Source organism: Urocitellus parryii, chromosome 6 (genome assembly GCF_045843805.1).
Source record: "Urocitellus parryii isolate mUroPar1 chromosome 6, mUroPar1.hap1, whole genome shotgun sequence".
NCBI lineage: Eukaryota > Metazoa > Chordata > Mammalia > Rodentia > Sciuridae > Urocitellus > Urocitellus parryii.
Window position 1 is genome coordinate 170,623,303 of NC_135536.1, and position 17,394 is coordinate 170,640,696.

Below are 17,394 nucleotides of genomic sequence, written 5' to 3' on the forward strand. Positions count from 1 at the left end.
TTGATGATTTGAGTTTTAGAGGCATTAGGAACTTACAGATGCAGATAAATTTCATGGAACTCCCTGCACCCAGTTCTGCCATGATAGAGGCTCCTAAAATCCTTTTCCTTTCAGCTTGCCAGTGCAATGGCCACAGCAAGTGCATCAACCAGAGCATCTGTGAGAAGTGTGAGAACCTGACCACGGGCAAGCACTGCGAGACCTGCATATCTGGCTTCTATGGTGATCCCACCAATGGAGGCAAATGCCAGTGTAAGTAGTGTGGGTCCGACTTGCTGAGTGAAAGTCAGGTGGAACACAGGACTTCTCTGACTTGAGTACCTAGGAGGAGAAAAGCCACTTGGCTTTGGATGCTGCATTTCTTTTTAAGTCATATTGTCAGGAGCTCAGCTGAGTTGGAAGAGAAAGGTGAACTGTTGGGTGTGAGAGTAGCCTGGTGAAGCAGCAGCTCCACAGTGAAAGAGTTAAACCCTTAACCACACTGAACCATGGGATAAGCAAGGGGCCCAAACCAGAGAAATGCTGACTTCCCCATTTCCATCTTCCCTGTTGGAACAGTGCAGCAATGGAGAGTCGGAGGCTCAGCGCTGGTGGTCAGCAGCTCCCCATGGAGGGCACCTTCCCAGCAATATTGTAGACCCTGAGGCTGTGGGGAGGGAGGGAGTAAGGACTGGGAGTGGGGAAGTCCTGGGCACTGAGTCAGAGTGAAGAAAGTATTTTCAGACCCCCCACCCCAGCCCCCTTAAATAGGCCTCAGGAGAGGCCCTGAAGCCAACCTGTGCTGGAGGCTTTGGAGGAAGACCTGTGGGAATGAAGGTGCTCGTGAGGAGTGCCTGGCTGGAGGCCCAAGTCCTTGAATGCACCTCCTGCAGAGACTGAAATGCTTGGCTGTGCCCTGAGTCTGCTGAGGGGAGGGCGGTTGTCCCTTGAGGCCACCAGGTCAAGCCCTTGCTGTGGCCTGTGGTTGGGCCTGAAAAACCACACATAAGTTTTTAATGGTGAGCTGCGCTCAGCCCTTCTAGTGTATTTTCAAGAGTTCAGTAGTCGCTGTTTCCTCATTCCTGGCAGATGGAAGCCTTGCTCTTGTTTTAGGCTGTCTTTCCTTCCAAATCCAATTTGGCTCAATTTTTAAAAAAGCATTTGTTTTGAGGAAAGTCTCCAATAGTAATCACTCCAGTTTTTGGCAGGTGCTGGGGTCCAATCCAGGGCCTTGCACATACAAGGCAAGCACTGCACTCCTGAGCTACATCCTGACCTTAGTAAGCCAGATGTGTCCTGTGTTCCTTTTCCTTTTCCCAGCATGCAAGTGCAATGGGCACACCTCGCTGTGTGATGCCAACACGGGCAGGTGCTTCTGTGCCACCAAGGGCATCAAAGGGGACCAGTGCCAGCTGTGAGTACCACATGCTCTGTACCACCAGTGAGGGCTGCATGAACCCTGTGCTGTGAGCTGCCCCTTCTCTCTGCCTTGTTGCTATGGACCCTGAGAATTCCTGTGGTGATTAGTTTAAAATTTTGCCCTTTCTACCTCTGACAGGTCAACCCCCAACTTGAAGGGTCTTTAGATATTTGTTATATGTGATTGATACTGACATTTCCTGGATTGTTAATTTGGATTAATCATTTTAACTTAGCAACTACTTGATTTTTGTCCCATCAGAATTTGCACTTTTTCTGAGGGATGGAGTTGGAGGAGCTGGTGTTGAACCAGTGCTGGTGTTTCTTTGGCATTCTGTGTGTCTGATAGTGAAGATGATTCTCTTGCCTTGCATATGTCCTTCTTGCTCTGCACTTCCTTTGCTGAAGTGTGTTTATCATCTTCAAGGGGAGGGCTTCAAATCTCTGTCCATAAGGATGCGGACTTAACATCAGGCAGCACTGGGTTTCAGACCTGGCTGTGCTTCCATTGAGCAGGATCTTTTGAGGCAGATCACAGAACCATGCCGAGACTCAGTTTCCCCATCTCCCAATAGGGGGAGTAGCAGTAATTGTTTTTAGTATCCTGGAGAGTTGCAACAAGAGAGATTGCTCCCAATTAACATATTCCTATCTGCTATAGTAGAAAACCTCATGAAACACGTAGCCAGGCTTATCCACTCTCTCAGGAAGAGACTTAAGAGAGATGTGTTTAGTGTGAAAATCTTGAGCTGATATATGCAGATACATCATCATTGGCAAACTTCATTGTCCTTAAAGAATGTCACCAGTAACATGGATATTATTCAGCAGGGAATTGGTCTATGTACACTTTATAGATCATATTATAGTTTATAGGTTGTCAATTTCATGCTTCCCCAAAGCCAATATGTTAAGAAAAGTCTAATCAAAAATCAAATTTAAATTTCAGATCTAGGTTCCTTTTCACAGAAAAATTGAGAGCAAAATTAGTCACTGTTGCCCTCTATTGGGGGAAACAGCAAAGGCATGATGTGGCATGCAGTGGAGGACTTTCAAGTGTCTTCTAGAAGTTGTAGATAGAGACAAATGCCTGTCATCTCCCTGGATGAAAGGGCAGCAGCGTCCCTGGCTCATTTGAACTGGGAAAAGTGTTTCCCGCAGCTCTCCCTCCTTCCTGTGAACTTCATAGCCGCTTTGCTTGCTAAGTTGGCTTTGTGGAGAGAGAGATGGGTTTTGTAAATGACATCTGTGGGGAAATGAATAGTTCTTTTTAAGTAGAACTTTTTTTTTTCTCTCCGGACTAGCAAACACATGTTTAAGCATGGTAGTTTTGTTTTTTCTTTTTTAAGTGATTCTTGATAGTTATCTCTCCATTGTGTTTAAAGAACAGGCTCAGTTTACCCAGGGAGAGCAGGAAAGTGAGCAATGGATACTTGAAAAAGGTTTTAACTGCACTCTTTGAAGAATATGTAGTCCACACAAAAGTGAAAATGTGTTTTTCATGATAATAAATATGAACTAGATTTTTTTGCAGCTTGAATTATCTCCTGTGTCTTGGTAAATGTCCATTGTTTTTTGTTTTGTTTTGTTTTTATAATTGGTGGTGTGAAGTCCTGTCAGTGTGAAAGTTCATGCAGACTCTGATTATTTCCTGAATAATGGAGGATTACAATAATCATGACTCAAAACTACTTGTAAATCCAAAAATCCAAGACCTTTGCATAGCTCAGTTGACTCCAGTGATCCCCATCCTCAACCCCAGGCAGCCAAGAGGCTGGCAGGGCCTGGTCCTTATCAATATAGAAGGTTGCAAACACTTTTAACAGTTTTGTTTTTGTATCAGTGTTTGTACAGTTATGATTGCAATAATTTCTCAGACTTGTAGTGAGCTGGTGAATGGCAAGGCTGGGCTCCACCACTGTCTGCCCCCATTGGACCAAGCCACAGCTAGGACTTCCCCAGGATTGCAAAGAAGGCAAGAAGAAAAGTGAAAAGATGACCCTTGAAGCAAATAAAAATTTCAGACTTGCAGCATAGCCATACACCTCAGCCTGTGAAAGGAATAATCCAGACCCCAGACTGACTCCTGACCTCACACAGCCCAGGGTGTTTTTCCTATCAGTTATCACTGAAGGAAACCAGGCTCTCCACCTGCTGCCCCACTCTGTCAGTTTTCTCTGGACCTCAGGACCCTGTGCAGGAGCACAATCTGTCTGGGTTTGCAGATAGGCAGACCAGCTGCCCTCCTATGGCCATCCTGAGTGGTGTCAAGAGGGCAGGGCCCAGGGGACAAGTGTTGCAAGTGTCTCACTCCCAGAATAGGGAACAAAAACTAAAGACGCCAGGCCTGAGAATAGAAGACAGGGACTCTCAGCCCTACCATCCCTGCTAAAGGGAACAAGATCACACTGGGGACCTGGTTACAGAACCTGTGAATCAGGTATCAAAAATGAGGGAATTGTGAGGGTCTTCACCTGAGCTGCAGTCTGACATTCCATACAGGGGATGGGTGGGCGCTATGGGAACTGAGGCTGCCTAGAGCCCCCTACCTAAGATCCCCCCAGCTTCAGTCACCTCAGTTTAACCCCTTCCTAGCTCTCCTTGCTATTTGTTGCAATAATTTATTGACCTAAAATAATAAACCTTACTTGGGGAAGGAAGGGCCCTCAGGGCCTCTGGCTTCACTTGGTGGAACCTGTGTGGCCAGGTGCTGAGGGGAGCCTCTCTGTACCCCACCCATCATTTGCTTTCCCTCTTCTCCAAGAGACCCCAGGTTGGGCTTTGACCCATTCACAAATACCTCAAGGAGGGGCAAAGGATGGGGTCAAGGCTGTTTTGTTTAATTGGAACTAGAAGAGGGATCATATCCTACCTAGTTTATACCCTTCCCAGAGATGGGGGCACATCAAGATTGCACCCCATATACTGGCCACCACTGTTGTCATTCATCATATTGAGTTTACTTCCCTCTAGGGTTTGGATAAATTCAGATTGAAGCTGGAGGTATGTAGCCCTCCAGTGTCATAGAAGAGCTACTCACCAACAACTGATCTCTCCATTCAGAAATGTACAGTGATGAGAACTTATTTTACTATCTTTTTATTAAAAGCTTTATTGAAAGAAAACAACAAAAACTACATGTTGATTGAATAAAAGGATCTTCTTGATTTTAAAATGAAGGTAGATTCTGTATTAAATAGTAATAGAAGATAATTTTATTTTTTTCTCTTAGATGTGAGGTAGAAAATCGATACCAGGGAAACCCTCTCAAAGGAACATGTTATTGTAAGTGTTTTTGTAATTCTCATATCTAGAAGCAGAAAGTTGGCAAAATTCCATTGTTCTTTAATGTTTAATATGGTTTGAGAATGGTAAACACTGTAGCAACATAGCCATCACCATGGAATTGTCTCCCGACTTTATGGCTTTGCCTACGAACACTATTTGAAGCTCCTTTTTTTTTTTTTTTTTTGTACTTGGGATTGAACCCAGGGACACTTTACCGCTGAACTACACCCCCAGCCCATTTTACTTTTTATTTTGAGACAGGGTCTTGCTAAGTTTTTGAGGCTGACCTCAAACTTACTGTCCATTTGCTTCTACTGTGCCCAGCTTTTGAAGCAGTTTTAATGTGGCCATGTTTATGTCAGTGTTTTTATAGCAGAAAGCAGGAGCCAATACAGAGTGATTTCTTTGTTCATGTTCAGGATATAGATCAAAACATAATCCTTAAAATACAAATGAAGTTGCATCATTCTTTCTAGAGCTGATTTATGTTAACTCCAAAAATAAAAATATTTAGTACCTATAAGACCTTAAGGAACTATCTAAACTTTGCTCTGGACCTTGGATCGTTCATCTGTAAAGTGACATAACAATATTTACTTCTATTTATTTCTTCTATTTATAAATATTGGTAAATATATACAATTTGGTAAATATTGTTATGTTATAAATAAATAGAAATTTATAGTTATAGATAATCAGAAATTGGGGCACTGAGCCAGATGTTTTCCTAGTAAATGTGAACTCCAAGTGTTTACAAACAGCTGCCCATGGGATCCTGGGAATCTGGCTCCTCTGACACAGGTCCAAAGGTATAAATCACCATGCTCTACTGGTTCAATCCCCACTACCAAAAGGAAAAAACAAGAAGAAAGTTTAGTGGGTAACTCAAATAAAATGATACTGCTGAGGGACTTGGTTTCCTTTGAAAAACCTGGGTAGAGGTGAGTCAAAGTCCTTTCTTGGCTATTGAATTTATCAGAAATGCAATGGATATCTCCAGATACCTGTTCATTTTTGTTTTGTCTCAGTTTTAAATGCGTGTTTCTTTCTTTCCATAGATACTCTTCTTATTGGCTATCAGTTCACTTTTACCCTCTCCCAGGAAGAGAATCGCTATTACACAGCCATCAATTTTGTGGCCACTCCTAAGGAAGTAAGATTTTTAAAACCTATTTTGTTTTGAATTGTGTGGCTCCTTCTCTTGGTCATCATGAATAGAAGTACTTCCTTAGCAGTGGTCTCAGAGGGGAGCATAGAGGATGATGTTTAGAGGCACAGGAAAAAAAATGTAAAGAGTCTACATATTATCTCCTTTTCATCCAAAAGGTGAGAATGATGTTATGGGATTTACCAGGGCCTGATCCACAGACTGACGTTGATACCACACATACATAATATTCCTGCCAGCCCACTACAGCTCCGTTCAGAGATTGAAAGGGGAGTTCCATCATTCAGGGGCAGCTGGTGAAGGGACCAGTGGCTTCAAAATCACCCATAAAGAAATTGCTGTGTGAGATTAGTGGTACACCCCTGTAATCCCAACTACATGGGAGGCTGAGGCAGGAGGATCACAAGCTCAAGGCCAGCCTTAGTGACTTAGCAAGACCCTGTCTCAAAAAATAAATAAATAAAAGGAAGGGCTGTGGATGTAGCTCAAAGGCAGAGCACTATTGAGTTCCATCCCCAGTACCACAAACAAACAAAAACCTGATTGAAATTAATTAATGTCACAATGCAAGCATAAGGGGGTCAGCACAGGAGGTATTTGGTGACCTTCTGCTGCTGGAAGGATTCGAAGCCTCATTGGTAGGTAAAACAGAAAAAGTTTAGTTGGTCCAAAAAGACATTGACCAGAAACATTTTAAAATGGTTAAGATGACTATTTAAAATATGCATTTATGTCTATTGTCAATAATTATAAAACCCATTCTGTCTAAAGGCATTATATCCTGGTAGACAGGAGCCAACACAGCATGGTATTTAAAAGTAGAACATTCCAAACATGAAGATACACTGTTCAATTTCTTTTCTTTCTTTTTTCTTGATGCTGGGGATTGAACCCAGGGTCTTCTTCCTACTAAACTTGAGCTCTTCCACTGAGCTAAACCCCCAGTCCAATGTCCTTAATGAAGTATAAAGAAATTTTCCTCAACCTAATGGTAAGTTATTTAGTAAACTCCTTGGGGTTTCTTCTCATCAACAAACACAAAGCCATTTACCATCACTAGATTCCTATCTCAATCAACAAATTATACATGGGAAACAAGATGGCAATGAAGAAGTGTGTATTACTTTGTTATCAATAAACATTAATATATTTTTAAAAAGTAAAGAATGAAATCCATGGTGTGCCATATTTATAAAAAAATGAAAGATTTGTTTTTAATATTCCATTTTGGTGATAAAACAATCTCAAAAGTTAATACCTTTGTGTGTGTGTGTGTGTGTGTGTGTGTGTTACTCAGGATTGAACCATGACCTCACATATGCTAGGCAAATGTGCTACCACTAAGTTACATCCAATATCTTGCTTTTTAAATTTAGTATACTTAGTATACTTAGTTTTATATATATACATATTTTTTTTGTGAGTGTGTGTGTGGTACTGGGGATTGAACTAGAGGTGCTCTAACTTTGAGCTATACCCACAGCCTTTTTAAATTTTATTTTAGGCTCTCACCAAGTTGTTTAGGTTGACCTTGAACTTGCCATCCTCCTTTATTAGCCTTCCAAATTGCTGGGATTACAGATGCGCACCATCATGTACTATATATGCTTTTAAAAAAAGCACTTCTGGTTTGGGAAGAAATTTATACCATATTATAACCTTTGGTATACTCAGTAGGACAAGATAAAAATATATAGAAGTTGGAAATATATAGAAATTGGAACTCTGGGTCAGATATTTTCCCAGCAAGTGTAAACACTGAATGTTTGGAAACATCTGCCCTGAGGATCCTGGGGATTCTGGTTCCTCTGCCACAAGTCAGAAGATATAAATCATTGTGCTCAACAAGGCCTTTTTAAAAGGTACTTTTCCCATGCAGTTGGGCATCTGCTAAAGCATTGAATCCTATGTATATTGCTGGGAGGAAAATAATATTTTATCTGGGTTACATTGCTTATATTAAGGAAAACTGGTTAGAAATGTTGCTAACTCCTCTATAAACACAAGTTTGCCTTGAAACATTGCAAAGTTTTTTGTTATAATATATATCAAGAGCAGTAAAATCGAATTATCATTATAATTAATTTTCTACTTATTTGTGCCTCTCATCAGCAAAACAAGGATATGGACATGTTCATCAATGCCTCCAAAAACTTCAATCTCAATATCACCTGGGCTGCCAGCTTCTCAGGTAAAGACACACCTAGCAAACACACTGTGAGTGGAGGCTCTGGGTAGAGAACTGTAACATAGGAATTGGGAAAAGAGGCTCTGGAGATCGACAGATGGATTTTTATTTTAAAACCCAGTTTTGGCACATACTATCCATGAGACCTTGAGCAAGTGTCCAAATCCCTCTCTGGATTGTTCATCAGTAAAGTGATCATAACGACGTTACTTCCTAGAACAATGTAGATTATATGAAGTGAGAGCTGCTATCACCTACCATGGCTCAGGCTCAGTAGGTGGCTTCCCCCTCCTCCCTGCCCCACCTCCCCGACCACCACCACTCACACCCTTGCAGTGGCCACTGCTCTGCCACTGTCCTCAACATCCGTATCCTTGCCTCAGAGGGGAAAAATATCAGTGATTCAGTTTCAAGAAATGGAAATGTTTAAATAAAATGAGATTTTAATAGGTACAGAGAACCATACATTGGAAATTAAACCAAGCTCTGAAAGCATAGCTTTTGCTATCTGGTTTGCCTTAACTATGATTTACTAAAGATTTGATGACCCTGATGTAGTGGTTAGGACACATTACCACTGCATAACATGATGACTTGACAAATAGAGCTGCGTTTCAATTCTGCCTGTTATTTACTTGCACTGTGCTGTTGAACAAGTTACCTAGGCTTTCGAGCCAGTTTCCTTGTGTAGGAAATGACAGTAAAAACACCTTGCCATTAGAGTATTGTAAGGATTACATAAAACGATAAATGAAGTACTCAATGTAATGCTTGAACATGGGCAATTGTCACAGAATGGTAGCTCAGTTTCATCAACATCACTGCTGTTACAATACTCTTGTTTTTGACAACACAAAAACTAATCAGAATGGTATAATATAGGAATATAATATTTGCTGTCATTTGGGGGTTTATTAGGGCTTAAAAGATTTTCAGTGACCATCTCAATGAAAACATGACAGGCGGGGCTGTAGTCCCACAGTTTAACTCAACATGGAAAAGAGTGCATTTTGTGAGTCTATTTATTCACATTTGAGTTCCTGGCTGAGGGAGAATCTGGAATGTGGAAAAACCATCTGGGAACAAATGAGTTACACCAGGATGGGGACTTAGCTACACTGCTAACTGGTAGCAGAAGGCAGGACTGAGTGGCAACTTAAGCACCTAATTCCCTGTGGAGATTTGAGACCACTCCTGGCTGGGAAGTGAGAGGCAAACGGGTGTTTCTGGGTCTGGAGTATCACCACACAGATGTTAGGGGGAAATGCAAAGGAATCGAGGCATTGTTTCAGAGTGAGTGATAGCATGTGCTAACAGGACTCTGCTAGTGTCTGTAATTTCCTGACCATGTGTTCCCAGTTTCAGGGATGGTGGTGGGGAGTCACAGAGGTTCCTGGTAAAACCCTTCTGATTTGAGGCACAAGCTTGTGATTCATCCTCCCCAGAATCAAATCCAGCTGCATTCTTTGCAGCCTGAGGCAAGTTACTTAATTTCTTGGAACCTTAGTTTCTTAGTCTGTAAATAAGGATAATGGGGTTATGAGATTTGGGGAGACTGAACTCCTAAAGGCTATTCATAAGAAATTGTAAGTATTTAATAATGCTGTTCATTCTTATTAACAAGGCAAGTTCTGCCTCTTGCAAATCCACTATTTTATTTCATTTCTCCCTGACAGATGGAGCCCAGCCTGAGGAACAGATGCCTATTGTTTCAAAAACCAACATTAAGGAGTACAAAGACAGCTTCTCTAATGAAAAGTTTGATTTTCAAAACCATCCAAATGTCACTCTCTTTGTGTATGTCAGTAATTTCACCTGGCCCATCAAAATTCAGGTAAGGTATGCTTTTTGGTCTCAGGCATGCAAAGACGGTGAAACCTCTTCAGTGGAGACTAGATTCAGTAATGTGGAATGTGGGGTAAATGAAATGGTCAGCATTGCTTTGCATTTGTAAGAACTATGGCAAAGGAGTGCTGGGGACATCATGTATCCCTTGTGAGAGACATTTAAAGACCCTTTTGGAAACAAGTTGACACATAGCACATTTGATGATTATACACGTATTCATTTCTTTTCTTTCTTTTTCTATTTTTTTTTTTTTTTTTTGGTGGTGCTGGGATTGAACCCAGGGTGGTGTGCATGCAAGGCTGCAAGGCAGGCGCTCTACCAACTGAGCTATATCCCCAGCCCTATGTATTCATTTCTTCATTAATCAATTGCCTTGTAAGAGCCTGCAGGGCCAAAGAACTTCAGTTCTGGAATGAATGATGTGAGTGTAAAGGAAGCAGACACACCTCTAACCAGCAAGAGCCAGAATGGGGGAAGTAATGTTGGAAAGTTTCCCAAAATGCAATCAGGATTTAAAGCAAGAGAGCTAGTTGTAGGAGAAGGCAGGGGGTGGTGGGGTGTGAGAGCACAGGCCTTGCAGTGGGACAGATGTGGATTTGATTGGTGACTCCTATGCAGATTATAGGGCTTCTCCAAGTCTTAGGTTCTTTGTGCACGTGACCCAAAGGGTACTACATGTCCGTGTGGCCTCATCCACCTGCTCTCAGAGGGCCATGGCCCTCCCTCCTGTCCAACACTCATGGCCCCATTTGAGCTTTCCATGATCATGTTCCCCAAGCCCTGGCCTCAGTACTCCCTGCTCTTGCTTCCTTCATTTTGGGGTCAATGTGGAGGTCAGGGATGGGTTGACTTGGAAGGAACAGTTTGCCTTTAGCTCTGGATGCGTGGTTGCTGGACAGGGGCTGGGGCTTTATCAGTGTTGGAAGCAAGTGGTGCAGTTGCCTGGGATGGGTTTGGAGCTACTTGTGGTGGTTGTATCTTCATGCCTTAGGGCTGTGACTGAAGGACAGTTCATCTTTTCCTTTCTGGCATGTGGAGAACGGGAACGCTGTTTGTTTTTGCTCACCTCTCTGTTGCTCACCACCCTCCTGTCCGGTGGTCTGCACATGTGCCCATCTCTGATCTGCTTCTCCCTTGGCTCCTGCACACTCTCTGCTTCTCTCCTCAGCCAGTCTTTTTGTAAGCAAGGGCCGCAATCCCTATTTCTGTTTCTCATCTCTATTCATTTGTCATCCCCCAGCAGTCTGGCTTCTTCCCTGTCACACGGCATCCGAGTGACTGAATTCTTTAGGCTCCTTTTCTTTCTCATTGTCTGACTTGAGTCACTTTCCTTCTTGCCTCCCTGTTCCTTTCTTTCCCTTTTTCTTGGGCCAGCCTCTTTAGGGAGTCCTTTTCTTTAAACACTGGTCCTCTTCTCTCTTTGCTGCACCCAGCTTCCCTGGGTAATTCTCTCCCACTTTAGGACTTGTGCCATGTCTGTGCTGGGGATTCTCAGTGCCATCTGCAGCCCAGCTATAGGTGGACTGCACAGCAGGATCCTTGGGTGCTGCTAGACATCTCAACTGGGATATTTACAAGTTCCCTGCACTGGACACTTGATTGCTCTCATGCTCTTAGCTGCAACCTGTCGCTCTTTCTTTCTCAGTGAACAGCACTGCCAGTCACCCTGTGACTCCTGTACAAATTGTAGGGCCTCTCCAAGTCTTGGGTTCTTTGTGCACATGACCCAAGGGTCATCCTGTCGCAGGAGCTAGGGCCTGGAAATAATTTACATTCCTGACATAAGCCCAATGTGGGCATGATGTACAATTTCCTTACTTTACGCATAGCTGGGTTCAGTTTGCTAATATCTTGGTTAGAATTTTGCATCAATTTCATGAGTGAGAATATCTGATAATTTTGGTTTTATGTTCATGTCATTGTTCTGATATCAAGTTCAAATAAAACTAACTTTTAATAATTATAACTTGAGGAGTGTTCTTTCTCATCTCTGGAAGAGAAATCAAATAGGATTACATGAATACCCACCCCCTATAAGGTCATTTGATTCTAGTGTTTTATTTGTGGAGTTATTTTGTTCTGTATCAACTTCTGCAGGCTGTTTTAGATGTTCTCTTTCATTTGAATCACTTTGGTAATTTTTTCTAGATATCAATTTTTTTATGGTGTTCACACTATTCTCTTATGCAATCTTGGCAACATCTGTGCCTATATAATGCTTTTTTTTTTGTATACAAGTTAGTAACAGCATTATTCCCAAGAGCCAAAAGCAGTAAACCACCCAAGTGTCCTTCAACAGATGAATGGATAAACAAAAATGTGGCACATATGTTCAATTTAATATTATTTAACCTGAAAGAGGAATGAAGGGGCTGAGAGTGTGGCTCAGTAGTAGAGCAAATGATTACCATGCACAACGCCCTTAACACCAGGAACCAAAAAGAAAGAAAGAAAGAAAAAAGAAAAGGAAAGGAAACTGACACTTGCTATAACAAGGGTGAACCTGGAAAGCATTATGCTGAGTGAAATAAGCCAGTCATTGGGGACAAAATATTATGTTTCCCCTTACAGGAAGTATCTAGAATACACAAATTCTTATAGAAAGGAAGGAGCTTAGAGGTTACCAGTGGCTTGGGAAATACAGAAAAGGGGGAGTTACTGCTTTAGGGTTATTATGGAATTTTTATCTGGGGTGATAAAAAAAGCTTTGGAAGTAAATAAGAGTGTTTGTTGTACATAATTGTGACTGTTCTTATTGCCACTGAATCATACACTTAAAAATGGTTAAAAGGGAGCCATGCACCCTTAATCCCAGCTAATCAGGAAGTTGAGTCAGGATTATAGCTTGAGTCTAAGAGTTCAAGGCTATTCTGGGTACATAGTATGACCCCATTGTTAGATCAGGACGAAAAGAAAAGACCACTGACTCTAATTAAAATTAAATTAAAGCAAGCTTGTTATTTCGACCAGCCAGGCTGCCTCTCCCAACAAAAACCGCAGGAACAAGAAAGCACTGCAGCTTTCTTGCAGCCCAGCTTTATAGCCCAGAAAGTTACACAAAGGAGGGTTACAGATAACAAAACTCTGAGGAGCATAACACAAAGGCTAGTTTACATTTTTGCTGGCCCCCGACATCAGAATTTATGAAGGTTATTAGAGACTCAGAGAGGGTCGTTATCTGGCCAGGGAAAGCCAGGATTTATGAGGCGTCACTAAAGTTTCAGAGAGGGCTGCTATCTGGTCAGAGAGCCAGGCATGGGTGAGTTCAAGACATGGGCAGGCATTCCAAGCAGGTTCAGAATTTGCAGTAATTTATAGTAAAACCAAAATTATCTTTTCATGGCTTTGTGGAGAGATGGCTCCCAATTTTAAGAGAAAATCAGGTTGGGTCTATCATCTATCTCAAAAAAAATGTTAAAATGGTAAATTTTATGTTAAAAATATCTTACCATAGTAAAAAAAAAAGCTTTCAAAAAAACACAAGATATTTTTGTAGATATAGAACAAGTGTAATAGACAAACATTCTGGAATAACGCTAATTCTTTTGGAAAGGAGGAATTAAATGTGAAGATCATTGTACCCCATGTTAAGACTTACTGTTGGGGTACAATAACAGAAGCACATAAAGATGTCCCAGCTGATTTTTTTAATATTTATTTTTTAATTATAGGTGGACACAATATTTTTATTTTATTTTTATGTGGTGCTGAGGATCGAACCCAGTACCTCACGCATGCTAGATGAGAACTCTTCCCTCTTGAGCCACAATCCCAGCCCCTTCAGCTGATTTTTAACAGGGATACAAAGGCAATTCCAAAAGAAAGGAAGGGCTTTTGACGAGTTGCACTAGAACACTCGAACAACCTGAACCTCACATTTTATACAAAAGGTAACTCAATATGAGTCACAGATTTAAATGTAAAACATAAATCTATAAAACTGTTAGGAAAAAAAAAACAAGATCTTTGTTTCCAAGGGCCAGGAAAAGGTTTTTAGGCTTGACACCAAAAATATAATCCAAAAAAGGAAAAACTGATATATTAATAGGACCACAACTGAAAGATTTTGCTTGTGAAATCCTGTTAAGAAGGTGAAGAAACAAGCTGTATACAGAGAAAAATATTTGCAAATCATGTGTCTGACAAAGCAATTGTATCTAGAATATTAAAATTCTGGGAACTCAACCACAAAGAAATAAAACAGTTCAATTATAAAATACTCAAACAAGGTTTGGGGATGTGACTCAGTGACAGAGCATTTACCAAGCATGTGCCAGGCCCTGAGTTTTATCTGTAGTGGCACAAAAATGAGGATGGGAAGGGAGAGGGACGAAAGAGAGAAGGGAAGGAAGGAGGGAGAACGAGATGGAAAGAAGGAAGTGAGGAAGCCAATGGGTAAACCATCTCAAAGAGATATTTTACCCAAGCAGATAGATATATGGCAACCCCATGAAAGAGGTTCAGCCCCCCCAAACCATTAAAAGACATGCACTTTAAAACCACAGTGAAGTATCACTATATACCTTCCAAAGTGGCTAAAATTTAGAATAGCTATAAGCCAAATCCTAGGATTGGAAAAAAATTGGTTTATTCATATGTTGGTGGAAATGTACAATGGTCCAGTCACTCTGGAAAATAGATTTGCATTTTAAAAACTAAGTCTGTACTTTCTAGATAATTCAGCAATTGTATTCGTGGGTATTTATGCATGAGAAATGAAAAGCAGTGGTCACACAAATACCTGGTCACCAGTGTTTGTAGTTCCAGTACAGCAGTATCTGACAGCTTTGTTCATAACAGACAAGAATTGGAGGCAACCCAAATATCCTTCAACAGGTGATTAGCTCAATAAATTATGCTGCATACACACTGGAATAATAATAGACATTATGGATAAGATAATATGCAGCTATGAAAAGAAATGAACTGTTGATACACAATGACTTTGAAAAATCCTGAGGATATTTTGCTGCCTAAAGAAAAAAATCTTAAAATTCACATTATTGTATGCTTCCATTTATGTAACATTTGAAACTAAAATCTTGAGATTTTTTTAGTTTTGGTGGACACATCTTAATTTTATTTTTATGTGGTGCTGAGGATCGAACCCAGCGCCCCTGCATGCCAGGCGAGCGCATTACTGCTTGAGCCATATCCCCAGCCCTCTAAACCTTCTTTTTAAATGGCTCATCAGCTTAAATCAGGTCCAACCATACAGGAGAAGAGGAATACACAGGGTGTGTACCCCAGGGGTGGGAATCTTGAGGGGCGACCTCTTGAAACCTCCACGCCCTGTACTGCATTTGGACTAGCACTAGCGGGTTTCAGACTGCTTCTCTGATCTCAGGTAGGTTGAGCTGTACACTCCATCAGTAAAATTTCCTCCCTTTTCCCCTTTGTCGTTGCCTTTCTCTTTTCATTTCCCTTTCCCTTTCCAGTCCTTCCTGTGCTGAGGATTGAAGCTAGGTCCTCAGGAGTGCTAAGCACACTCTACAACTGAGCCATGTCCCCAGGCCTCGGATACACCTTTAATTCAGTAATATTTGACACTATCGAGTTATGGATCACGCACACTTGTTGGATTATCTTTGTGTAACTTCCTTGATTTGGGATCTAGTAAGAAGACTGATTAACCTGTTTAAAGTTGAGATTGTTTTCTTACTGACATCGTCATAGTCCAGCTCCACTGGAACAGCAGGCTGTGTTGTTGTAGCTGGAAATGATCAGCATTTTCCAGTCTTAGTGAAAATCTTGTCTTGCGCCACGGATGTTTTCCTCGGTGGGAAAGAGGGCTCATGCACAGAAGCAGCTCTTGTGTGGAGGTAGCCCTGCCGTGGCCAATGCCAGCTCTAGTTTTTTTCTCCCAGTGGTCTGTTGCTCCACCCTCTGAAGTCCCTGACCTGGTGTTAGAGCTGTCCTTCTAGAAGGAGATCTTCCCCACACTTGCTTTGGAAGGTAATAATTTAAGTTTAAGAATCAAAGAGATGTTGATTTCCTCCCATGTTTGGGTGCTCCTTCCCTGGGCTGGGCTGTTGACTTGAGTAAGATCCACACTTGGGAAAACAAGTGATGGCTGCTCACCATTGAGTCAGCTAAGCTGTCCTTAAATGCAGGTAAGTTCTCTGGGAAGCATGGCCTTTGCTCTCTGGTTCAAATGACTGCAGTGATTACAAACAGTGTGACTAGACCTCTGGCATCATGTGTTCTGTGTTTGCCAGAGTACAGTCGAAGCTGGCTGTCTGCACAGGGGACAGTCTAGCTGTGCGCTGTGTGGACGACTGAGCCACGTCCTCTTGGGTGGACATGTGTTTTCAACAAGAGGCTTGTTATTGCTCTACTTTCCCCAGAGCTGTAGCTTTTCTAGGTGTAAAACAGCACTTAATTGTTTGCATGTGCATACACACTCACATGCACATTCCCTCTCTCTCTCCCTCCCCCTCAGCAACAGTTCCAAGTCCATGAAAATGTGGAGACTTATTTAAGCAAGAGAGTGGGGAAATGTCTCAGTGGTGCAGCTTAGGTCGTTCGCCTCAGTTTCAGTATGACTTTCTGTGCAGGTGAAGACTTTGTGCCTTTGAGTCTCAGTTTTTAAAGCAAAGGAAATCTAATTCTTGACTCGGAAATTCATGTCAACATTAGTGCTTTATAAATGGTAATGCCAAACTTCAGTTCCTTCACTCTGGACTGATTGGGGTTCTTTTCCATAATTAGGAACAGATCAAAACCTATAACTGCTGAGGGAATTTGGAACAAACTATAAAATCTTTGTAGATGCAGTTTAAAAAAATTTTTTCAAAACCCCAAATACTCAGACTGAAAAGACCTGTGTGTAGGAAAGTGGTGGGTGTGTTGGGGCCAGGGGTGCCTTTTCTGGCCAGTGGTTCCTGTGGGTGAGGTCCCTTCCCTCAGCCTGGTCTTTCTGAGAGCTTTCTTAGTTGTTTGCCCAGTGAGCAGGGGCTCAGCGGCTTCTGAAGTGCCCGCAGTGTGGAAGGGTAGGTGTTCAAGACAGAGAAGGGACAGGCAGGCGTTGTGTGTTGTGTGTGAGTTCTGGCTCGTCACTCACTCTGCAACAGTGGTTGTTATTGTAAAGTGGAACTAACATTAAAGCCCTCTCCATGCTGAGCACATCATCTAAGAGGCCAGTGTCCACCAGGGAAGGCAACCCAGATTTGTTAGGAGAACTGGGGGCCCATTTACATTTTACAGGGATGCTTCCGGGTGCTAACAAGATGGCTGTGCCAAGGGGTGTGTGAGACTTTTGTTCCTTCAAATACACTTTTTAAAGTAACAGCTTTATTGAATTAGAATTCACATCCTATACAACTTGCCCGGGTAGAGTGCATAGTTCTTTGGGGTTTAGTAGATTCCCAGAGCTCTATAGCCACAGTTGCTTTTAGAACATTTTTATTACTTCCAGAAGAAGCCTGTTAGAAAACCCTCCCTATGTCTCCTTCCTCTGGCAACCACCTCCTTTCTTCCCATCTCTTCATTTTCTCATTCTGGA

The 17,394-nt window shown here is 41.9% G+C and overlaps 1 protein-coding gene across 1 annotated transcript in view; it reads left to right on the forward strand.

Moving 5' to 3' along the window:
- LOC113197437 (attractin-like) overlaps positions 1-16,172 on the forward strand; it is an 82,720-nt gene extending 66,548 nt beyond the window's left edge. The window contains 7 exon segments of the mRNA XM_077800163.1: positions 115-252; positions 1,300-1,393; positions 4,631-4,683; positions 5,745-5,839; positions 7,967-8,045; positions 9,719-9,881; positions 16,109-16,172. Of these exon segments, the coding sequence (XP_077656289.1) occupies positions 115-252; positions 1,300-1,393; positions 4,631-4,683; positions 5,745-5,839; positions 7,967-8,045; positions 9,719-9,881; positions 16,109-16,172 (686 nt within the window).
- The last annotated feature ends 1,222 nt before the right edge of the window (positions 16,173-17,394 follow it).